This window comes from Bos indicus x Bos taurus, chromosome 2 (assembly GCF_003369695.1).
Source record: "Bos indicus x Bos taurus breed Angus x Brahman F1 hybrid chromosome 2, Bos_hybrid_MaternalHap_v2.0, whole genome shotgun sequence".
NCBI lineage: Eukaryota > Metazoa > Chordata > Mammalia > Artiodactyla > Bovidae > Bos > Bos indicus x Bos taurus.
Genome location: NC_040077.1, coordinates 71,695,913 through 71,722,213, shown reverse-complemented (window position 1 = coordinate 71,722,213; position 26,301 = coordinate 71,695,913). Strand labels below are relative to the sequence as shown.

Sequence of the window (26,301 nt, the reverse complement as noted above, 5' to 3'; positions counted from 1 at the left end):
CAGGTTCGATGCACGATACTGGATGCTTGGGGCTGGTGCACTGGGACGACCCAGAGGGAGGGTATGGGGAGGGAGGAGGGAGGAGGGTTCAGGATGGGGAACACAGGTATACCTGTGGTGGATTCATTTCGATATTTGGAAAAACTAATACAATATTGTGAAGTTTAAAAATAAAATAAAATTTAAAAATATATATATATATAAAAAGATAAAAAATAAATAAAATTTAACCAGTGCTTTTTAAAAATGAAAGATTTACTCTAAAAATATGGATCTCTAACTTCTCTTAAAATATTAATACTTGAAGATCCAGCAAAGTTATTTGGCAACAAATGGCTAGAGATAGGTGGTAACTGCCCCTTCAATTCCTTTTTTGAGGGAAAAGTGATATGTTCCCTACTTCACCACAATTGCTCTACAAATCAACAGATGGCTACTTGTCAGTTACAACTTATTAACATGTTGGTGTTTTTCTGTCTCTGAATCTATCAAAAAATGGGAAAAGAAAACATATCAATAAAAAGGAAAACATATTTGAGTCAGTTCTTATGAGGTGAATTAGAATTGCCAACATCCGTTGGATCATCGAAAAAGCAAGCAAGTTTCAGAAAAACATCTACGTCTGCTTTACTGACGATGCCAAAGCCTTTGACTATGTGGATCACAACAAACTGTGGAAAATTCTTCAAGAGATGGGAATACCAGACCCACCTTAACTGCCTCCTGAGAAATCTGTATGTAAGTCAAGAAACAACTGGACATGGAACAACAGTTCAGTTCAGTCCCTCAGTCATGTTCGACTCTTTGTGGTCCCATGGACTGCAGCATGCCAGGCCTCCCTGTCCAGCTCCCAGAATTTACTCAAACTCACATCCGTTGAGTTGGTGATGCCATCCAACCATCTCATCCTCTGTCGTCCCCTTCTCTTCTCGCCTTCAATCTTTCCCAGCATCAGGGTCTTTTCTAAGGAGTCAGTTCTAACCATTAGGTGGCCAAAGGATTGGAGTTTCAGCTTCAGCACGAGTCTTTCCAATGAATATTCAAGACTGATTTTCTTTAGGATAGACTGCTTTGATCTCCCTGCACTTCAAGGGACTCTCAAGAGTCTTCTCCAACACCACAATTCAAAAGCATCAATTTTTCAGTGCTCAGCTTTCTTTATAGTCCAACTATCACATCCATACATGACTACTGGAAAAATCATAGCTTTGACTAGGTAGACCTTTGCTGGCAAAGTAATGTCTCTGCTTTTTAATATGCTGTCTAGGTTGGCCATAACTTTTCGTCCAAGGAGCAAGCATCTTTTAATTTCATGGCTTCAGTCACCATCTGCAGTGATTTTGGAGCCCCCCAAGATTAAGTCTATCATTGTTTCCACGTCTATTTGCCATTAAGTGATGGGACTGGACGCCATGATCTTCGTTTTCTGAATGTGGAGTTTTAAGTCAACTTTTTTACTCCCCTCTTTACTTTCATCAAGAGGCTCTTTAGTTCTTCTTCACTCTTGGCCATAAAGGTGGTGTCATCTGCATATCTGAGGCTATTGATATTTCTCCCTACAATCTTGATTCCAGCTTGTGCTTCACCCAGCCCAGCATTTCACATGATATACTCTGCATATAAGTTAAATAAGCAGGGGGGCAATATACAACCTTGATGTATTCCTTTTCCTATATGGAATCAGTCAGTTGTTCCATGTCGAGTTCTAACTATTGCTTCTTGACCTCCATACAGATTTCTCACAATGCAGGTCAGGTGGTCTGGTATTCCCAGCTCTTTCAAGAATTTTTCAGAATCTGTTGTGGTCTACACAGTCAAAGGCTTTAGCATAGTCAGTAAAACAGAAGTAGATGTTTTTCTAGAACTCTCTTGCTTTTTCGACGATCCAGCAGATGTTGGCAATTTGATCTCTGGTTCCTCTGCCTTTTCTTAATCCAGCTTGAGCATCTGGAAGTTCACAATTCACATACTATTGAACCCTGGCTTGGAGAATTTTGAGCATTACTTTACTAGCGTGTGAGATGAGTGCAATTGCGCGGTAGTTTGAGCATTCTTTGGCATTGCCTTGCTTTGGGATTGGAATGAAAACGGACCTTTTCCAGTCCTGTGGCCACTGCTGAGTTTTCCAAATTGCTGGCATACTGAGTGCAGCACTTTCACAGCATTATCTTTTAGCATCTGAAATAGCTCAACTGGAATTCCATCGCCTCCACTAGCTTTGTTCATAGTGAGGCTTCCTAAGGCCCACTTGACTTCACATTCCAGGATGTCTGGCTCTAGGTTGCTGATGAGACCATCATGATCAGTTAGAACTGGACACGGAACAGCAAACTGGTTCCAAGTAGGAAAAGGAGTATGTCAAGGCTATACAGTGTCACCCTGCTTATTTAACTTGTATGTAGAATATATCATGCAAAATGTTGGGCTGGATGAAGCACAAGCTGGAATCAAGATTGCTGGGAGAAATACCAATAACCGCAGATATACAGATGACACTGCCCTTATGGAAGAAAGCGAAGAAGAACCAAAGAGCCTCTCGATGAAAGAAAAAGGAGAGTGAAAAAATTGGCTTAAAACTCAACATTCAAAAAACTAAGATCCTGGCACCCAGTCCCATCACTTCATGGCAAATAGATGGGGAAACAATGGAAACAGTGACAGACTTTATTTTGGGGGGCTCCAAAATCACTGCAGATGGTAATTGCAGCCATGAAATTAAAAGACACTTGCTCCTTGAAAGAAAAGCTATGACCAACCTAGACAGCATATTAAAAAGCAGAGACATTACTTTGCCAGCAAAGGTCTGTCTAGTCAAAGCTATGGTTTTTTCCAGTAGTTGTTTATGGATCTGAAGCTTGGACCATAAAGACAGTTGAGCACTGAAGTATCGATGCTTTTGAATTGTGGTGTTGGAGAAGACTCTTGAGAGTCCCTTGGACTGCAGGGAGATCCAACCAGTCCATTCAAAAGGAAATCAGTCCTGAATATTCACTGGAAGGACTGACGTTGAAGCTGAAACTCCAATCCTCTGGCCACCTGATGGGAAGAAGTGACTCATTGGAAAAGACCCTGATGCTGGGAAAGATTGAAGGTGGGAGGAGAAGGGAACAACAGAAGATGAGATGGTTGGATGGGATCACTGACTCGATGGACATGAGTTTGAGCAAGCTCCGGGAGTTGGCGATGGACAGGGAGGCCTGGCATGCTGCAGTCCATGGGGTCACAAAGAGTCGGACACGACTTGAGCAACTGAACTAAACTGAACTGAATGAGGTGAATGAACCTAGAGTCTATTATACAGAGTGAAGTAAATCAGAAGAGAAAGATAAATATCATATACTAATGCATATATATGGGATCTAGAAAGATGATACTGATCAATTAATTTCCAAGGCAGCAAAGGAGAAACAGACATAGAGAACTGACTTATGGACACACGGAGAAGGGAGGAGAGGGTAAGATGTATGGAGAGAGTATCATGGAAACTTACATTATCATATGTAAAATAGCCAATGGGAATTTGCTTGATGTCTTGGGAAACTCAAATAGGGTCTCTGTATCAACCTAGAGGAGTGGGATGGGGAGGGAGATGGGAGGGAGGTTCAAGAGGTACACCTGTGGCTGATTTATGTTAATGTTTGACAGAAAACAACAAAAATTCTGTAAAGCAATTATCCCTCAATTAAAAAATACGTTAAGTTTTTAAAATTTTTTAAATGAAAAAAAAAAAAAGAAAACATATCAAGCATATAGCACAATTCTAAAAAAGAGAAAATCTATACTTGTTAGAAGTAAATAAAACTCCCATTCTTTAACATGCATGACATCTTCTTTCTCTTTTGTTCTTCTGACTCCTGTAGACATTTCAAGACTGAATATCATTCCTTCAAAATAAATCATACATGTTCTCTGGCAAACTGTTACCACTAACTGAATTAATTAACAATTAATTGTTACAGTTATTTTTCTCAAATTTGGCAAATTCTGACTGTACTGACCTAAAACCACTTAGTATCAAAAGAATAATACTTTCTTGCCTGGCTTAAGATATATTACTTACACATTGGAAAGTTCTATTGTACAATAAAATTACCAAATTATTATTTTTAAAAACCATCAATATTGGCAGTTCTGCTGTCATAAGGCAACTCTTTACACATCCTGTCATTTTCATGGAAGAAAGTTTCCCTAAATTGTTCATCAAAAAATATTAAATTACCATAAACTTGTAGAGTCACACAATGAGATTTTGTAACAAGGTTTCACCAACAGTATAAAAAGATAATAAATTTTCAAACACACTATTATCATAAAGACTTGAAGAAAAATCATGGAAATGAATACCACCATCTGCTTTTCTTTAAAATACAGGTTATTTATTTACTAAAAAAGAGTTACTAAACAAGAGTCCATAGGCGGGCTTCAGGAATACCTGAATTACCTATATATGTGCACATCAGGTTATGTGTACATGCCTTTTTCTAGGGAAAGCATCCACAGACTTCATCACCATAACTTAAGGTTTAAGATCATCATTACACTGTATAAAAGGATACTAAATTAAGTTTACATTTGAAAACAGAAGATGGGGCAGTATTGTGCAGTCAACTAAAACAAGGGTAACCGTATATCCTAGTATGCAATATTGTTCTTTACAGCATTGGACTTTACTTTCACCACCAGATACATCCACAACTGAGTGTCATTTCTTCGTTGGCCCAGACACTTCATTCTTTCTGGAGCTATTAGTAATTGCCCTCTGCTTTTCCCCAGGAGCATACTGGAATGTTCCGACCTCGGGGAGTTCATCTTCCAGTGTCATGTCTTTTTACCCTTTCATACTGTTCATGGGGTTCTCACGACAAGAAAACTGGAGTGGTTTGCTATTCCCTCTTCCAGTGGACTACATTTTGTCTGAAGTCTCCTCTATGACATGTCCATTTTGGGTGGCCCTGCATGTAATGGCTCATAGCTTCATTGAGTTACACAAGCTCTTTCGCCACAACAAGGATGTGATCCATGAATGTTCAAACTACAATACAGTGGCATTCATTTCGCATGCTGGTAAGGTTATGCTTAAAACTCTTCCAAGTTAAGTTCAGTAGTACATAAACGAAGAACTTGCAGGTGTACAAGACAGGTTTAGAAAAGGTAGAGGAACCAGAGATCAAATTGTGAACATTTGTTGGATCACAGAGAAAGCAAAAGAATTTCAGAAAAACATCTACTTCTGCTTCATTGATTATGCTAATGCCTTTGATTATGTTCAGTTCAGTCACTCAGTTGTGTCCGACTCTTTGTTGACACCTCGAACCGAAGCACGCCAGGCCTCCCTATCCATCACCAACTGCCGGAGTCCACCCAAACCCATGTCCATTGAGTCAGTGATGCCATCCAACCATCTCATCCTCTGTCGTCTCCTTCTCCTCCTGCCCTCAATCTTTCCCAGCATCAGGGTCTTTTCAAATGAGTCAGCTCTTCCCATCAGGTGCCCTAAGTATTGGAGTTTCAGCTTCAACATCAGTCCTTCCAATGAACACCCAGGACTGATCTTTAGGATGGACTGGCTGGATCTCCTTGCAGTCCAAGGGACTCTCAAGAGTCTTCTCCAACACCACAGTTCAAAAGCATCAATTCTTCAGCGCTCAGCTTTCTTTATAGTCCAACTCTCACACCCATAAATGACTACTGGAAAAACCATAGCCTTGACTAGACAGACCTTTGTTGGCAAAATAACGTCTCTGCTCTTCAATATGCTATCTAGGTTGGTCATAACTTTCCTTCCAAGGAGTAAGCGTCTTTTAATTTCATGGCTGCAGTCACTATCTGCAGTGATTTTGGAGCCCAAAAAGATAAAGTCTGACACTGTTTCCACTCTTTCCCCATCTATTTGCCATGAAGTGATGGGACCGGATGCCATGATCTTAGTTTTCTGAATGTTGAGCTTTAAGCCAACTTTTTCACTCTCTTCTTTCACTTTCATCAAGAGGCTCTTTAGTTCCTCCTCACTTTCTGCCATAAGGGTGGTGTCATCTGCATATCTGAGGTTATTGATATTTCTCCTGGCAATCTTGATTCTGGCTTGTGCTTCCATCACAACAAACTGTGGAAAGTTCTTAAAGATGGGAATACCAACCAGACTGCCTTACCTGTCTCCTGAGAAACTGGTATGGGGTCAAAATGCAACAGATCCTTATATGGAACAACTGACTGGCTCAAAATTGGGAAAGGAGTAGGTCGAGGCTATATATATTGTTTCCTTGTTTATATGCAGAATACATCACATGAAATGCTGGGCTGGATGAATCACAAGCTGGAATCAAGATTGCCAGAAGAAATATCAACAATTTCAGATACACAGATGACACCACCCTAATGGCAAAAAGTGAAGAGGAACTAACAAGCCTCTTGAAGGTAAGGAGGACAGTGAAAAGGCTGGCTTAAAACTCAACATTCAAAAAACGAAGATCATGACATCTGGTCCCATCACTTCATGGCAAATAGATGGGGGAAAAGTGTAAACAGTGACATATTTTTTCTTGGGCTCAAAAATCACTGCAGACAGTGACTGCAGCCACAAAATTCAAAGATGCTTGTTCCCTGAAAGGAAAGCTATGACAAACCTAGATGGTGTATTAAAAAGCAGAGACATTACTTTGCTGACAAGGGTCCATATAGTCAAAGCTATGGTTTTTCCAGTAGTCATGTATGGATGTGAAGGTTGGACCCTAAAGAAGGCTTAGTGCTGAAGAACTGATGCTTTCAAATTGTGGTGCTGGAGAAGATTCTTGAGAGTCCCTTGGACAGCAAGGAGATCAAACCAGCCAATCCTAAAGGAAATCAACCCAGAATAATCACTGCAAGAATTGATGCTGAAGCTGAAGCTCCAATACTTTGGCCACCTGATGTGAAGAGCCGACTCACTGGGAAAGACCCTGATGCTGGGAAAGACTGAGGGCAGGAGGAGAAGGGGACAACAGTAGATGAGATGGTTGAATGGCATCACTGACTCAATGGACATGAGTTTGAGCAAACTCTGGGAGATAGTGAAGGACAGGGAAACCCAGCACGCTACAGTCCATGGGATCACAAAGAGTGGGACAAGACTTAGTGATTTAACAAGAAATCCTAGTATGCCAGAATAATCCTGGTTTACTCCTATTATCCCAACCTCTCATCCATTAAGTCCACCTTTGGCTCTCTAAAGTTGCCTGGTTTAAAAACTGAAGAAACAGAAAATCTGAATATACCTGTAAAAAGTAAAGAGACTGAGTCGCTAATCAAAAAGCTCTAGAAAAGCCCAGGGCTTCACTGGTGAATTCTACCGAGTGTTGAAGTAAGAATTAATACCAATCCTTCAGGAGAGCCTCAAAAAAATAGAAGAAAGAAGACTTTCCAACTCATTCTGATGCCAGTACTTCTCTTATTGAAACCAAAGGTATCACAAGGGAAAAAAAACACACAAAAAAACTATAGACCAATATCCTTATGAATACGGACATCAAAGTCCTCAACAAAATCAAAGCAAGCAACATATATAAAGAATTTTACACCACGAGTGAGATTTATCCCAGAAATGCAACAATGATTCAACATACCATCAAATATGGTCAAAGTAATATATCATATTAACAGAATACAGGAAATCTATCATATGATCCTCTCAGCAGAAAAAGCATTTAACAAAACCCAACACAATTTCATGATAAAATGATAAAGGGCATCTAGAAAAATCCCACAGGTAACATCATACTTGATGGTGAAATACTGAACACTTCCCATAAGATCAAGAATAAGACAACAATGACCACCCTTAACACTTCTATTCAATGTTTTACTAAATGTTCAAGCCAGGGCACTCAGGTAAGAAAAAGAGATTAAGTGAAAAGAAAAAGGAATAAAAGGCATTCAGACTAAAAAGGAAGAAGTTAAAACTATCCTTTATTTGTAGATAACATGATCTTATACATAAAACACAAAAAAACTAATAAACAAGTTCAGTAAGGTTGTAAGATATAAGAAACATATACAAAAATGAATTCTATATACTAGAATCCAAACTAAATCCAAAATGATACTAAAAAAATTACATATTACAATAACATCAAAGGAATAAAATGTTTATGAGTAAGTTTAGCCAAGGAGATGAAAGAAGTGTAAACAAACTATAAAATACTGCTTTAGAAATATAAAAACATAATTCATGTGTGAGACTTAACGTTGTTAAGATGACAATACTTCCCAAACAGATATACAGATTCAGTGCAATTCTCATCAAAACTCCCAACTGCCCTCTTTGCAGAAATAGACAAGCTGATCCAAAATATATATGGGAGGTATGAGTGACCCAGAACAGCCAAAACAATCTTAAAACAGAAGAATGAAATTGAAGGACTCACATTTCCCAATTTTCAAACTTACTACAAAGTAATTAAGTTTGAAACTTACTTCACCACATGAAGGCAATGTGGTGCTGGTATAAGAAGCAACATATAGATGAATGTAACAGAACTCAGAACCCAGGAAAAAACCCAAATATCTATGCTCAACTGACTTTCAATAAGTGTGCCAAGACCATTCAATGGGGAAAAAACCATCTTATCAACAAGTGGTTCTAGGATCACTGGATATCCACATGCATTCACATGTAAAGGAATGAAGTTTGACGCCCCCCCTACTTTAGAGCTTATACCAAAATTAACTCCAAATGGATAAAGAAGAAAATATGTATAAATGTTGGTGACTATGGACTAGGTAATAGTTTAACTCTTACAACTCAAAAAGAAGGAAATAACTGAATTTCAAGTGGATAAAAAATCTGAACAGACATTTATCCAAAGAAGATACACACACGATCAACAAGCACATGAACAGATGCTATCAGAGAAGAACTTTTCTATCAGAGAAGTGCAAATCAGTACTACAATGAGACCACTCTATACCAGCTGGTATGATTAGAATCACAAAGAAGGGGAGGGACTTGACTGGTGGTTCACTGGTTAAGATTCTGCCTTGCAATGCAGGGGATGCAGGTCCAGTCTCTGGTCAAGGAACTAGGATCTCACAAGTCATGGAGCAGCTCTGGAGCCCACATGCCATAAGTACAGAGTCCAAACATCACAGGACACAAATAAGACCCAAAACAGCCAAATAAATACATGTTTGGGGGGGGGGGGGGAGAGAGCGGGGATCTTTAAAAAAAAGAAGGGAGAATGTCATGTTGGTGAGGACATGTAGAAATTGGAACTCTTATACACTGCTGATAGGAAGGCAGAATGGTACAGTCACTACTGAAAACAATTTCGCAGTTCTTCAAAAATTTCTACATAAAGTTACCTTATAATCCAGTAGTTCCACTCCTAGATGCATATCCAAAAGAATTTAAGAGTTATGTTGAGTGCAAAAACTTGTGTGCAAATGTTCACAGCAGCGTTATTTATAACAGCCAAAAATGAATAAACCTAAATGTGTATCAGTGAACGAATAAAAAGGTGGTATATCCATTCAGTGGAATATTATTCAGCTGTTAAGAATCAAGTACTGATATATGCTACAATATGAATAAACCTTGAAAACATTATGCCAAGTGCATTTTCAGACTCAAAAGGCCACAAATTACATGATTCCATTTCTATGAAAGTCTCAAAATGGGCAAATTCACACAAACAGAAAGATTAGCATTTGCCAGGAGCTGTGGGGAGGAGGAATGGGGAGCAACTGGTAACAGTGAACCTCTGGCTATAAATGACACTCTCAGGCATAATTTGAATGGGGTCTGAAGATTAGATAGTGGTAATGTCACAATAACTTCCTGATTTTGATGACTATATTGAGTTGTGCAGGAGAACATGCTTCTCTGTAGGAAATTCAAGGGAAATGGGACATCATACTTGCAACTCTCAAATGATTCCTGAAAAATAATTACTCATATTATTCTTGCAACTTTTCTGTAAATGCACTACTGTTTCAACTAAAATGAGTTAGTGCAACCAAAAGTAAGTAACTTAAAAAACAGCAAACTCATCTGATTACATAGGAAGAAAAGTGAACTATGACCTCATCAATTTACTTTGACTATCTCCTTAATGAATGCATAATTACAATCATACATATCTTGGGCTGATCTAAAATGATCCATAAACTAAATTTTAACACATAAATTTTACAAATATGGACATGCCACATATCCAAGGTTAAACTGTAGCATGTAATTCCTTGGCTCTTTTTCACCCTCATTCCCTTTAGATTTTATAGTTATGTCAACAAAGTAAGTATGATAAATAGTTATGGAAACCACAGGTTAACTTAGTTTACACAGATGATCCTCACCAAAAAAGCCACATGATCTACCAAGTTCACTATCTTCACTGATAAACTGAATTGTTTGTCAAGTATAAATTTTGTTTACTTCTGGGGTTAAATCTGGCCACACTAAAAACAACTGACAATCATCTATCTCTGTTTACTTATGTCCTAAGACCGTTACGGAATCAAGTGAGTCAACACTTTAAGAGTATTTGAAGTGTTGTCTAGAGTTGATTTTTAATAGCTTTCATTTCCCAATTATTGTTCTTACAGTTTAATTTACAGAGTTTTTGACAAGAGTAGAGACTGGAAAATGTAACGCTATTTAAATTTAATCTTAATGCCTAGATTTCTGCACATTAGGAGGCATAAACTAAAACTAAAAAGAGTAGGGATTACAAGTTCTAATGCTGGCTTTACCAGACATTTGTTATAACCATGTGAATCAAATGAGAGGAAAAACTACAGGATCTAGTAATTCAGTAAGTACTGATATTAGAAAAGAACAAATAATGCAATTCAGGAACAGCTGCATGTCTGTTTCTTCTCATAATTACTTAAATATGTTAAGAAACGGAAAGAAAGTACCTAAAACCTAATATTGACTCCTCAAAAAAACAGGAAGCTGCACAAACTATCTATCTCCAAAATCATTTGTTGTTTCATCTGAATGTAAGACTTAAACTCTCTGGAGATGAGAGTTTAATGATATTAAACTCAATAGTCAACCAAGCCTGTATCAAACTAAGTAGCAGATTAGAATTAAATTCAATAAACAGTCTAGTTTATTACTTAATACATACTGGATAGCAGAGGTAACTAAGATTCATTTCCTACCCTTAGTGGATTTCGTCTAATAGAAAAGAAATAAGATTAATAAGAAATAAGAGAAATGCCTCTTATACAACATCCATCCAGAGATCAGAACTCAAACTAGAGAAAATAGCTTTTCAAATTTTTTCATGTTTATGTGTGAACATAAACCCAGGATTCCTTAAAAATAGAAAAATTCAGTTATTTTATATGTTTCCCTGGTGGCTCAAGTGGTAGAATCCACCTGCAATTTAGGAGACCCAGGTTCAGTCCCTAGGTTGGGAAGATCTCTTGGAGAAGGGAATGGCTACCCACTCTGGTATTCTTACCTGGAGAATTCTATAGAGAGAGAAGCCTAGTGGGCTTTATTATAAGTTATTTTATAAATCCTTTTAATTTTTACATCATTCATGTCAATTAGCACACTTAAAAATCACCATTTTTAATGAGCTGCAGATATTCCATTGTAAAGATGTATCAAAATTTACCTAACCAATTCTCTGTAAATAAATGCTCATGCTTTTTTTAAATTGCAGGGGAAATCAGAGAAAACAAGTGAAGCTGACATTATTAATAGCTGTACATTTACTGAAGATGCTCTATAAAGCCAGTCTAGGAGTTCACCTCCAAGAAATGTGGGTTTTGTGAAGTATCTAATAGAGGTATTCCAGTTAATTTATCAATCACACCATATCACCCTCACACACATACACACACACACAGACCCACTTGAAAGGAACTTGAGATTCTTATAGAATATATATTGCTCCTGTGGTTCTAAACACTGCAGTTATTGTGTCACTAAACACAGAAACACCATCACAGATGTCCAGAAAACAAGGCTCAATGTCCTGATATCCCTCTTCTGCCCCCCCACCCCTGCAAATGCCCTACTCTAGACCCTAGTATCACTTTTATCCCCAAAATGTTTGCACTGACTCTGACTTTCATCTCTGTCCACTCCAAACAATGCTACAAAATATTCCTATGTAAAACTTTGTAAAGCAAAATATAACCTCCCTGACTGAAAAACCCCTAATCCCAGTTATTAGAGAATACTGCCAATTTATTATTAACACTTCTGCAGCTCAGTGTGGATGATGCGGCCACTGATTCATCTTCCAATCTTAATCACTACTTTTTTTCAAATACTGGACAAATTCTTTGAAAAGCCCCCAACTTCCTATCCTATTATATACACTGTTCTCTCACCTGAAATGCACATCAAAGAGCATCTATTTATAGACAGAGAATCACAGAGCTGGAAGGGATATTAGGAATATTTTAGTTCAATATTCACCTTAATTGCAAACAAGGAACTTCTATCATTCACCCAAGAGCCCAAGAAACTCCCGTGCCCTCACACAGCGTTCACTCTAGTCTGCTCAAGACCAATCCAGTGGTTGAGATTTCCAAGCCTCATTTGCAGAGATCATGCTCTGGGAATATGGCTTAGGGTTAGACCTTTTTTTAAAAAAATAATAAATAAGCACTTCGGGTTATTCCAAGAAAATTACAGGAAAAAAGAAGACATTTAAGTATATGCAACCTTCTAGCACCGAGAACATCATCTGACATTTTCCATTTCTGTCCCCATTTTAGAACCTCCAAAAACCAGATACTCACCGCTACTTGTGCCGAATCCATAAATCTCAGTCCAAAATAGTCGCTTTCAATAAGGTCCAAGTGGTACATAATCTGATCAAATAGCTCTTGTCCTTTGGCTTTTTTCTGAAATGGCAAGAAAATAAATCAGTGAGTGGCTTAAAAGATCAACAAGCCTGCACTGAAGATAGTTTTAATTACACAAGAGCTCTTAAAAGAAATATTAACTGCAACACCAAAAGCATAACCATGTAGCAGGTAATGGGGAAGACACTATGGTTTTCCAGTAAGCCCTTTAAGACCAGAAAAGAGTTTGTGATCTATTATTTGCTTTCCTGGACAGTGCTACTGCCTATCAACCAATAAGTATTACTTTCTACACCTAACACTTAACGTAAGGAGAAACTCTTGCTTTATCTTTTCAATTTTTAGGGTCCCTATTTTAAAGGAGCTTTATAATGTAGCTGGAAAGAGAAAACAAGAAAACTTAGAACACTTAAGCACCAACCATGTGAAACTAACTGTATTTGCCAAAGAGAAGAGTCACTGAAATTAGAATCGTCAGTGAAGACATGAAGATCAGCCTTAAACTGGACTTGAATGTAGTGGGAAATAACAAAAGCAGAAATGGAAAGTGGGAGGGAACGCAGACAGCAGTAAACTACTGAGATCAACAAGACGTCACCAAACTGGAGGGAGTCAAGGTGATAAAGAAACTTGCATGGAAAAAGCAGGTTGTAAAGTATGATCTCAGGACCTCTGAGGGATCCCCACACAAAAGATCCACATGGTCCCAGGATTCTCCTCATGTACCCTCAATCAGAACATATTGCAAAAAGTGTATTATAACAGCAGGTAAGTGACCTAAGTACAGTCTATTAAATCAGGCATTAAAGAAATTTGCAAACACTCTTCTCACTAAATTTCTATGCTGTTCAGTAAGACTCTTCATAAAAATGCTACTTCTGTTAACCTACAAAAGGTATATATTGCTATTTTTAAATTAATCAGTAAAGTTTTTATTTTTGGCTGTACCATGTGGCATGTGGGATCATAGTTCCCCGAGCAGGGATGGAACCTGTGCCCCCTACGTTGGAAGCATGGAGACTTAACCACTGGACCAGCAGATCAGTCCACAATTTTTCAGCTGTAATTTCTAATTGGTAACTATCCACAAATATAACCTACATATCCTCAATCTTTATATATGTCCTATCCATGTCCCTCTCTTATATAGCTTTAAATTATTTAAGACTATTTCCTATTAAAAAAAAATGTAGCTGGCTTTTTTATTGAATCATCAGTTTCTGCTTTTTAATTGATGACTTGATGACTTACAATTTGTCCACTGCTTTTCCTGCACTTCCTATTGCAACATCTCCTTTCTATTTGATAAACTGCCATCCCTTCATCAAGACAGAACACCATGCTCAATTTTCTGGAATTGAGCTGCAGGACTTGCTTGTATTTTTTTGAGATTCTTTGCCAGTTGCTTCATTTTCTATTATTTTCTCCCATTCTGAAGGCTGTCTTTTCACCTTGCTTATAGTTCCCTTTATTGAAAGCTTTTTAGTTGGGTCCCATTTGTTTATTTTTGCTTTTATTTCCATTCCTCTGGGAGGTAGGTCATAGAGGATCCTGCTATGATTTATGTCAGAGAGTGTTTCGCCTATGTTTTCCTCCAGGAGTTTTATACTTTCTGGTCTTACATTTAGATCTTTAATCCACTTTGAGTTTATTTTTGTGCATGGTGTTAGAAAGTGTTCTAGTTTCATTCTTCTACAAGTGGTTGACCAGTTTTCCCAGCACCACTTGTTAAAGAGATTATCTTTTCTCCACTGTATATTCTTGCCTCCTTTGTCAAAGATAAGGTGTCCATAAGTGCGTGGATTCATCTCTGGGCTTTCTATTTTGATCCATTGATCTATGTTTCTGTCTTTGTGCCAGTACCATAGTGTCTTGATGACTGTAGCTTTGTAGTAGAGGTTGAAGTCAGGCTGGTTGATTCCTCCAGTTCCATTCTTCTTTCTCAAGATTGCTTTGGCTATTCGAGGTTTTTTGTATTTCCATACAAATTGTGAAATTTATTCTAGTTCTGTGAAAAACACCATTGGTAGCTTGATAGGGATTGGACTGAATCTACAGATTACTTTGGGTACTATACTCATTTTCATTATATTGATTCTTCCAATCCATGGACATGGTATATTTCTCCATCTATTTGTGTCCTCTTTGATTTCTTTCATCAGTGTTTTATAGTTTTCTATATATAGGTCTTTTGTTTCTTTAGGTAGATATATTCCTAAGTATTTTATTCTTTTCGTTGCAATGGTGAATGGAATTACTTCCTTAATTTCTCTTTGTTTTCTCACTGTTAGTGTATAGGAATGCAAGGGATTTCTGTGTGTTAATTTTATATCCTGCAACTTTACTATATTCATTGACTAGCTCTAGTAATTTTCTGGTGGAGTCTTTAGGGTTTTCTATGTAGAGGATCATGTCATCTGCAAACAGTAAGAGTTTTACTATTTCTTTTCCAATCTGGATTTCTTTTCTTTCTTTTTCTTCTCTGACTGCTGTGGCTAAAACTTCCAAAACTATGTTGAATAGTAGTGGTGAGAGTGGGCACCCTTGTCTTGTTCCTGACTTTAGGGGAAATGCTTTCAATTTTTCACCATTGAGGATAATGTTTGCTGTGGGTTTATCATATATGGCTTTTATTATGTTGAGGTATGTTCCTTCTATGCCTGCTTTCTGTAGAGTTTTTAATCATAAATGGATGTTGAATTTTGTCAAAGGCTTTCTCTGCATCTATTGAGATAATCATATAGTTTTTATCTTTCAATTTGTTAAATAATACTTGTTATTTTATGCACTTTCTTTTTCTGTGTGGGTAATAGCCAACACAATGGATGTAAAACGGTATCTCACATGATTAATTTTTTTTGGGGGGGAAGGGGACTGTGCTGGGTCTTGTTCCTGTGCTCAGACTTTCTCTAGTTGCACTATGTGGGCTTGTCACTACAGTGGCTTCTCTTGTTGTGGAGCACGAGCTCTAGGGTGCAAACATGGCCTCAGGGCATTGGCTCAGTATCTGTGGTGCAGAGGCTTAGCTGTCCCATGGCATGTGGGATCTTTCTGGATCAGGGATCGAACCTGTCCCCTGCATTGCCAGCCAGATTCTTAACCATTAGACCACCAGGAAAGTCTCTCTGTTGTGATTTTGATTTACATTTCCCTAATGCCTAGTCATGTTAAGCATGCTTCATGTGCTTACTGGACATCTGCATATCTTCTTTGGAGAAATATTTCTTCCAGTCTTCTGCCCATTTTTTATTTGACTTGCTTTTTGCTGCTGAGTTGTATTTATCTATTCTATATATTCATCTTTGTGTATTAGATACACAATTTGCAAATCTTTTCTGCAATTCTGAGTTGTCTTCTTACTCACTTGATAGTGAATGTCCTTTAAAGTAAGCTACTTTTATTTTTTATGTTGCTGTTCTTTAGCTAAGTCACATCCCACACTTTGCAACCTCATGGACTGCAGCACGTAAGGCTTCCCTGTCCTTCACCATCTTCCAGAGTTTGCTCAAAATCATGTCCACTGAGTCAGTGATGCCATCTAACCATCACACCCTCTGTTGCCACCTTCTCCTTCTGCCCTCAACCTTTCCCAGCACCAGGGTCTTTTCCAATGAGTCAGCTCTTTGAATCAGGTGGCCAAACTACTGGAGTTTCAGCATTAGTCCTCCCAATGAATATTCAGGACTGATTTCCTTTAGGATTGACTGGTTTGATCTCCTTGGTGACCAAGGGACTCTCAAGAGTTTTATCCAGCAGCACAGTTCAAAACCATCAATTTTTCAGTACTCCACCTTCTTAATGGTCCAACTGTCACATCTGTGCATAACTACTGGAAAAACTACAGCTCTGACTATAACTTCATGGGCAAAATGATGTTTCTGCTTTTTAATACACTGTCTAGGTTTGTGACAGCTTTCCTTCCAAGAAGTAAGCATCTTTTAATTTTGTGGCTGCAGTCACTGTCGGTAGTAATTCTTGAGCCCAATAAAATAAAGTCTCACGCTGTTTTCACTTTTTCCCCTTCTATTTGCCATGAAGTGATAAGACCAGATGCCATGACCTTCATTTTTTAAATGCTGAGTTTTAAGCCTACCTTTTCACTCTCTTCTTTCACCTTCATCAAAAGGCTCTTTAGTTCCTTTTCACTTTCTGCCATTAAAGTGGTATTTTCTGCATATCTTCAGTTCAGTTCAGTTGCTCAGTCGTGTCCGACACTTTGTGACCCCATGGACTGCAGCACGCCAGGCCCTCCCTGTCCATCACCAACTCCCAGAGTTTACTCAAACTCATGTCCACTGAGTTGGTGATGCCATCCAACCATTTCATCCTCTGTCATCCCCTTCTCCCGCCTTCAATCTTTCCCAGCATCAGGGTGTTTTTTCTAGTGAGTCAGCTTTTTGCATCAGGTGGCCAAAGTATTGGAGTTTCAGCTTCAACATCAGTCCTTCCAATAAATATTCAGGACTGATTTCCTTTAGGATGGACTTATTGGATCTCCTTGCAGTCCAAGGGACTCTCAAGAGTCTTCTCCAACACCACAGTTCAAGAGCATCAAGGCTTCAGTGCTCAGCTTTCTTTATAGTCCAACTCTCACATCCATACATGACTACTGGAAAAACCATAGCTTTGACTAGATGGACCTTTGCTGGCAAAGTAAAGGCTCTGCTTTTTAATATGTTGTCTAGGTTGATCAGAGCTTTTCTTCCAAGGAGCATGTGTCTTTTAATTTCACGGCTGCAGTCACCATCTGCAGTGATCTTCGAGCCCCCCAAAATAAAGTCTGTCACTGTTTCCATTGTTTCCCCATCTATGTGCCATGAAGTGATGGGACTGGATGCCATGATCTTAGTTTTCTGAATGTTGAATTTTAAGCCAATTTCTTCACTCTGTTCTTTCACTTTCATCAAGGAGCTCTTTAGTTCCTCTTTGCTTTCTTCCGTAAGTGTGGTGTCATCTGCATATCTTAGGTTGTTGATATTTCTCCCAGCAATCTTGATTCCAGCTAGTGAGTCGACCAGCCTGGCATTTCTCATGATGTACTTTGTATACACGTTAAATAAGCAAGGTGACAATATACAGCCTTGATGTACTCCTTTCCCAATTCTGAACCAGTCTGATATTCTATACCCAATTCTAACTGCTGCTTCTTGTCCTGGATACAGGTTTCTCAGGATGAAGTCTAACTTATTTATATTCTCTTCTGCGGCCTGTATTTTATCGTCATTTCAAAAAATCATTGTCAGATCTAATGTCATGGAGATTTTCCCCTATGTTTCCTTCTGAGAGTTTTACAGTTTTAACCCTCACACCTGAAAGTCATTCTGGGTCTACACCTATTCTGATTTCTGTGGATTTCTTCATCACACCCAAGCAATTAACTCCATTCTCTAAGAAGACTGAATGGATGTCAGTTCAATTCAGTTCAGTTCAGTCGCTCAGTCATGTCCAACTCTTTGCGACCCCATGAATCGCAGCACGCCAGGCCTCCCTGTCCATCACAATCTCCCGGAGTTCACTCAAACTCATGTCCATCGAGTTGGTGATGCCATCCAGCCATCTCATCCTCTGTCGTCCCCTTTTCCTCCTGCCTCCAATGCCTCCTAGCATCAGAGTCTTTTCCAATGAGTCAACTGGGCATGAAGTGGCCAAAGTACTGGAGTTTCAGCTTTAGCATCATTCCTTCCAAAGAACACCCAGGGCTGATCTCCTTCAGAATAGACTGGTTGGATCTCCTTGCAGTCCAAGGGACTCTCAAGAGTCTTCTCCAACACCACAGTTCAAAAGCATCAATTCTTCAGTGCTCAGCCTTCTTCACAGTCCAACTCTCACATCCATACATGACCACAGGAAAAATCATAGCCTTGACTAGACGGACCTTTGTTGGCATAGTAATGTCTCTGCTTTTCAATATGCTCTCTAGGTTGGTCATAACTTTTCTTCCAAGGAGTAAGCGTCTTTTAATTTCATGGCTGCAGTCACCATCTGCAGTGATTTTGGAGCCCAGAAAGATAAAAATCTGACACTGTTTCCACTCTTTCCTCATCTATTTCCCATGAAGTAATGGGACCAGATGCCATGATCTCCATTTTCTGAATGTTGAGCTTTAAGCCAACTTTTTCACTCTCTTCTTTCACTTTCATCAAGAGGCTTTTTAGTTCCTCTTCACTTTCTACCATAAGGGTGGTGTTATCTGCATATCTGAAGTTATTGATATTTCTCCCGGCAATCTTGATTCCAGCTTGTGCTTCTTCCAGCCCGTGCTTCTTCCAGCCCAGCGTTTCTCATGATGGACTCTGCATATAAGTTAAATAAGCATGGTGACAATATACAGCCTTGACATACTCCTTTTCCTATTTGGAACCAGTCTATTGTTCCATGTCCAGTTTTAACTGTTGCTTCCTGACCTGCATACAGGTTTCTCAAGAGGCAGGTCAGGTGGTCTGGTATTCCCATCTCTTTCAGAATTTTCCACAGTTTATTGTGATCCACAGAGTCAAAGGCTTTGGTAGAGTCAATAAAGCAGAAATAGATGTTTTTCTGGAACTCTCTTGCTTTTTCCATGATCCAGTGGATGTTGGCAATTTGATCTCTGGTTCCTCTGCCTTTTCTAAAACCAGCTTGAACATGTGGAAGTTCACAGTTCACATACTGCTGAAGCCTGGCTTGGAGAATTTTGAGCATTACTTTACTAGCGTGTGAGATGAGTGCAACTGTGCGGTAGTTTGAACATTCTTTGGCATTGCCTTTCTTTGGGATTGGAATGAAAACTGACCTTTTCCAGTCTTGTGGCCACTGCTGAGTTTTCCAAATTTGCTGGCATATTGAGTGCAGCACTTTCACAGTATCATCTTTCAGGATTTGAAATAGCTCAACTGGAATGCCATCACCTCTACTAACTTTGTTCGTAGTGATGCTTTCTAAGGCCCACTTGACTTTACATTCCAGGATGTCTGGCTCTAGGTGAGTGATCACACCATCGTGATTATCTTGGTCATGAAGATCTTTTTTGTACAGTTCTTCTGTGTATTCTTCCCCAAGCTTGTGCCAGGTCCAGAACGCTAAGTTGGGATGGAGGTGACACGATTGAGGAGGTCCGAGAGGAGGTGCTGTCTCCACTGCACAGAGGTGGGCCTGAGGTTCGGCGCCTCCCAGGGTGCCAGCGTCAGGCCCAGGAGCAGACCGCGATACAGGCATCCCCTCCGCCTCTCCAGCACTCCGACCTCCCTGCGCCCAGAAGTTCGATGGTGGCAGCAGCGTTGAGGGACCCACCTCAGAGTAGTATGAGTAGAGAAGCTACTCCACGTTCAAGGTCAGGAGGGGTGGCGGTGAGGAGATACCCCTCGTCCAAGGTAAGGAGCAGCGGCTGCACTTTGCTGGAGCAGCCGTGAAGAGACATCCCACGTCCAAGGTAAGAGAAACGCAAGTAAGTAGACTGTAGGTGTTGCAAGAGGGCATCAGAGGGCACACACACTGAAACCATAATCACATAAAACTAGTCAATCTAGTCACACTAGGACCACAGCCTTGTCCGACTCAATGTAACTAAGCCATGCCCTGTGGGGCCACCCAAAACGGGCGGGTCATGGCGGAGAGGTCTGACAGAAATCTGGTCCACTGGAGAAGGGAGTGGCAAACCACTTCAGTATTCTTGCCTTGAGAAACCCATGAACAGTATGAAAAGGCAAAATGATAGGATACTGAAAAATGAACTCCCCAGGTCAGTAAGTGCCTAATATGCTACTGGAGATCAATGGAGAAATCACTCCAGAAAGAATGAAGGGATGGAGCCAAAGCAAAAACAATACCCAGCTGTGGATATGACTGGTGATAGAAGCAAGGTTCAATGCTGTAAAGAGCAATATTGCATAGGAACCTGGAATGTTAGGTCCATGAATCAAGGCAAATTGTAAGTGGTCAAACAGGAGATGGCAAGAGTGAACGTCAACATTCTAGGAATCAGCAAACTAAAATGGACTGGAATGGGTGAATTTAAATCAGATGACCATTATATCTACTACTGTGGGCAGGAACCCCTTAGAAGAAATGGAGTAGCCATCATGGTCAACAAAAGAGTCCAAAATGCAGTACTTGGATGCAATCTCAAAAACGACAGAATGATCTCTGTTCGTTTCCAAGGCAAACCATTCAATATCACAGTAATCCAAGTCTATGCCCCAACCAGTAACGGTGAAGAAGCTGAAGTTGAACGGTTCTATGAAGATCTACAAGACCTTTTAGAACTAACACCCAAAAAAGATGTCCTTTTCATTATAGGGGACTGGAATGTAAAAGTAGGAAGTCAAGAAACACCTGCAGTAACAGGCAACTTTGGCTTTGGAATACAGAATGAAGCAGGGCAAAGGCTAATAGAATTTTGCCAACAGAACGCACAGGTCATAGCAAACACCCTCTTCCAACAACACAAGAGAAGACTCTACACATGGACATCACCAGATGGTCAACACCAAAATCAGACTGATTATATTCTTTGCAGCCAAAGATGGAGAAGCTCTATAAAGTCAGCAAAAACAAGACTGGGAGCTGACTGTGGCTCAGATCATGAGCTCCTTATTGCCATATTCAGACTTAAATTGAAGAAAGTAGGGAAAACCACTAGACCATTCAGGTATGACCTAAATCAAATCCCTTATGATTATACAGTGGAAGTGAGAAATAGATTTAAGGGCCTAGACCTGATAGATAGAGTGCCCGATGAACTATGGAATGAGGTTCATGACATTGTACAGGAGACAGGGATCAAGGCCACCCCTATGGAAAAGAAATGCAAAAAAGCAAAATGGCTGTCTGGAGAGGCCTTACAAATAGCTGTGAAAAGAAGAGAAGCGAAAAGCAAAGGAGAAAAGGAAAGACACAAGCATCTGAATGCAGAGTTCCAAAGAACAGCAAGAAGAGATAAAGCCTTCCTCAACGATCAATGCAAAGAAATAGAGGGAAACAACAGAATGGAAAAGACTAGAAATCTCTTCAAGAAAATTAAGAGATATCAAGGGAACATTTCATGCCAAGATGGGCTCGATAAAGGACAGAAATGGTATGGACCTAACAGAAGCAGAAGATTAAGAAGAATGGATGTCAGACACACTCAACTCTGACACTTACTGGAGACAGCATCAGACTCCATGGGTTAAGCTCAGTCCCACAAGACTGCCCCTACTTCAGATGCCAGTCACAGTCCAGTCTATTAGTGGTGCTTCTGACCAACTGGCTATTAAATGGGTTCTCAAGACCCCCTCCTTGGCTTCAATTAATTTGCTAGAATAGTTCACAGAGTTCAGGAATCAGTTTACTCACTAGATTTAAGAAAGGATATCAGCAGAGACAAATTAACAGCCAGATGAGAGGATATACAGGTCAAGGTACCAAACACAAGAGCTCCTGTCCCAGTGGAGTTTGAGATCAAGCACATGGAAGTGTTCTGGTTCACCAATCCAGAAGTTCTCCAAACTTGTCCTTTGGGGTTTTTATGAAGGCCTCATTAATTAGGCATGATGGATTAAATCACTGGTCACTGGTGACTGAATACAATTTCTGGCCCCTCTTCCCTTCCAGCTGGTCTGAGGGTAGCAGTGGGTGCCAAAGTTCCAACCTTCTAATCACCTGGTTAGTTCCCCTAGCAGCCAGCCACCATCAGCTGGTTACTGAAGGGCTTTTCAAGTCACAGCATTAACGTATCAGAAACACTTTGGGGACTCTTATCACTTAGAAAATTCCAAGAGTTTTAGGAGTTCTGTGCCAGAAACAGGACGAAGATTAAATATATGTTTATTGTAAATCACAATACTACAGTAGTCTTTGATCCATTATGAGTTAATATTTTGGGTTTCCCTAGTGGCTCAGTGGTAAAGAACCCAACTGCCAATGCAGGGGACGTAGGTTCGGTCCCTGAGTCAGGAAGAGCCCCCGGAGAAGGAAATGGCAACCCACTGTAGTATTCTTGCCTGGGAAATCCCACGGACAGAGGAGCCTGGTGGGCAACAGTCCACAGGGTTGCAAAAGAGTTGGACACAACTTAGGGACTAAACAACAACAACAACAGAAGAATCCAATTTAACTCTTTTGCATGTGGTTATTCAATTTTCCCAGCACCACTTGCTAAAAAGACTCTTGCCCACTGAATGGTGTTAGCATCTTTGTGGAAAATCATTTGGCCATATATTTGAAGGTTTATTTCTAGACCCTGTAATTTGCTCCACTGATCTGTATGTCTGTTCATATCCCAGAACCACACTGTTTTGATTACTACAGCTTGATACTAAGTTTTCAAATCAAGATATGCGAGGGCAATCTTTCCCTTCTTTTTCAAGACTCTTCTGGATATTTGGAATCCCATGAGATTCCATATAAATTTCGAATAGTCTGTCCTATGTCTTAAAAAAATGTTCTTGGAATTTTAATAGGGATTGCACTGAATCTACAGATCACTTTGGACAGCACTGTCCTCTTAATAACATTAAATCTTTCAATCCACAGACATGGGCTATCTTTCCATGTATTTAGATATTCTTTTCATTTCTCTTAGTAATGTTTTGAACTTGTCAGTGTACATGTTTTTTGCCTCCTTGGTCAAATTTATTCCTAAGTACTTTCTTCTCCTTGGTGCTACAGTAAAGGTATTATTGTCTTAATTTTATTTTTGAATTGCTCATTACTAGTGTATAGAAGGGCACTTGACTTTTGTTGCTTGATTTTGTATCCTGCAACATTGTTGAATTCTTTTATTAACTCTAATGGTTTTACTGTGGAATCTTTAAGGTTTTCCACTTGTAAGATCATGTCATCTTGAACAGAGGTAATTTTACTTCTTCCCTTAGAATTCAGATGCCTATCATTTCTTTTTTCTGCCTAGCCTAGCTGCTTTGGCTAGAACTTCCAATATTATGCTGAATTAAAGTGCTAAAAGCAGGTAACCTTGTTCTAGTCTTAGGGAAAAAGAAACTTCTTTTATCTTCCATTTCTTAACTTCTCTCTTAAGCTTCTTATTTTGCTTATATTCCTTCCTCTTATGAGAAGAGTTTCTAAATATGATCTTCCAATTCACTAATTTGTCCTTTATCTTAGATTTGTCTCCTTATTTTGGCCATAGTCATCAGGATTAATAAACTTCTCTGGATTATGTATAATAAGAGAACGGGCTCAACCCTAGTCTGTCAGCTCCATTTAGCTATGAGAAATTAGTAGAGGTGTAGATGAGTTCTAGAGGAAAGTTCCAAGAATCAGAAAACCAGAGTCAATCACTTTCCATTCAACATAAAACTTTTCAGATCAGTGATTCACACCCATTCCAAAGGAAAAGGTAATATAACACTGAAAAGGATATATTTTCATTACAATATATCACTCCCTAAGAGTTTGATGGAAGAGGGATAGGGAATTTAGGTTAAGAAATTTTAGAGGTGAAGACTTAACAGAGTTAGAGAACTTTGGGGAGTGCTATCTTGGAAGGAAAGTTATGACCAACCTAGATAGCATATTCAAAAGCAGAGACATTACTTTGCCAACAAAGGTCCGTCTAGTCAAGGCTATGGTTTTTCCTGTGGTCATGTATGGATGTGAGAGTTGGACTGGGAAGAAGGCTGAGCACTGAAGAATTGATGCTTGTGAACTGTGGTGTTGGAGAAGACTCTTGAGAGTCCCTTGGACTGCAAGGAGATCCAACCAGTCCATTCTGAAGGAGATCAGCCCTGGGATTTCTTTGGAAGGAATGATGCTAAAGCTGAAACTCCAGTACTTTGGCCACCTCATGCAAAGAGTTGACTCATTGGAAAAGACTCTTGATGCTGGGCGGGATTGGGGGCAGGAGGAGAAGGGGACGACAGAGGATGAGATGGCTGGATGGCATCACTGACTCGACTGAGTCTGAGTGAACTCCGGGAGTTGGTAATGGACAGGGAGGCCTGGCGTGCTGTGATTCATGGGGTCGCAAAGAGTCGGACACGACTGAGCGACTGATCTGATCTGATCTAATCATGATTTATTCTTGAGGACACAGTCAGGAGGCAGATGTAACATTAAGATAACAATGGAGGTGAAGATTAAGACATGAATTCAAATATTTGAACATATTTGTTCTACTAACATGGTGGAAAGGAGAAATATGGACAAAGGAAGGGAAGCGATAACTGTTACTGGAAATGACAAAGAAAGCTTTTGATTTTAAATCATACTTACAATCACTATGTCCTGGAGCAGTGCTAACAAACTTAAATAGAATATACCAATTATGAAAAAAAAAATTTGCAAATGGCAATGATCCTAAAAGGAATACAAAGTATTTCTAAGTTAAATCAGGAAGTCACAGAAACATCCCACTGCATTTACTTATCTGGTACCAAACTTACATACTTTCTTTATCTTCATTTTAAGATGCATTTCTAAAACCAATTTCATATTCCATCAACGTTCTTTATTTGCTTCAAAGACCAAAGGGAAGCCAGGCTCCCTTATTTGGCTCTCTTCGTATTCTGCCAAAGCATCACCTGCCAGCCTCATGAAACACAGGGGTTGTGTTTTGAGAAAAGAGAGAATGAGCTTCTGCCAGCTGGGTGGCTGCCTTCTCAGAATAAAAATCAAGGGTATGTATTAACTCCTTAACAAAGGCTAATTATGGGCCAACCAATAGTCAACACAAAGCATTTGTAGCTTCCTGACATTAATAACACTTAATCTAACAGAAATCCATCATCTCAAAATGAAAACCTCCCAAACATCTTAATCTGAAATTCAGGGATAGCATGAATATTTTTAAAACTTTCATCTGCAGTCTAGTCAGCATGAAAAAGAACTATACTGTTGGGACTTCCCTGGTGGTCCACTGGTTAAGAATATACTCTGCAAATCAGGGGACAAGGACTCAATTGCTACTACTGGAACTAAGATACCACATACCACAGATCGTAAGTCCATGCGCCACAACTACCGAGCCCGCTTACCACAACGAGACAGTCTGTGCGCCACAACAAAAGATTCCACACGCCACAACTAAGACCCAAGGCAGCCAAATAAATAACTTTTTAAAAAAAGAACCATAATGTTTCATGAAAGTTAAGTCTCAGACAAGAAGTAAATAAGCTAACTGCAGTACGTTGATCTCAGATTTCTGATTCTCAGTTCAGTTCAGTCACTCAGTCGTGTCCCAACTCTTTGCGACCCCATGACTGCAGCACGCCAGACTTCCCTGTCCCTCACCAACGCCCAGAGCATACTCAAACTCATGTCCATCGAGTCAGTGATGCCATCCAATCATCTCATCCTATGTCATCCCCTTCTCCTCCAGCTTTCAATCTTTCCCAGGATCAGGGTCTTTTCAAATGAGTCAGCTCTTTGCTTCAGGTGGCCAATGGACTGGAGTTTCAGCTTCAGCATCAGTCCTTCCAATGAAAATTCAGGACTGATTTCCTTTAGGATTGACTGGTTGGATCTCCTTCCAGTCCAAGGGACTCTGAAGAGTCTTCTCCAACACCATAGTTCAAA

General features: G+C 39.5%; 1 protein-coding gene across 4 annotated transcripts in view; it reads right to left on the bottom strand.

Annotated features, from left to right (window-relative positions):
* EPB41L5 (erythrocyte membrane protein band 4.1 like 5) overlaps positions 1–26,301 on the bottom strand; it is a 167,924-nt gene that overhangs the window by 122,193 nt on the left and 19,430 nt on the right. For all 4 annotated transcript variants that reach the window (XM_027562576.1, XM_027562558.1, XM_027562547.1 and 1 more), the window contains one exon: positions 12,745–12,849. In XM_027562576.1, the coding sequence (XP_027418377.1) occupies positions 12,745–12,849 (105 nt within the window). The remainder of the gene's footprint in view (positions 1–12,744; positions 12,850–26,301) is intronic.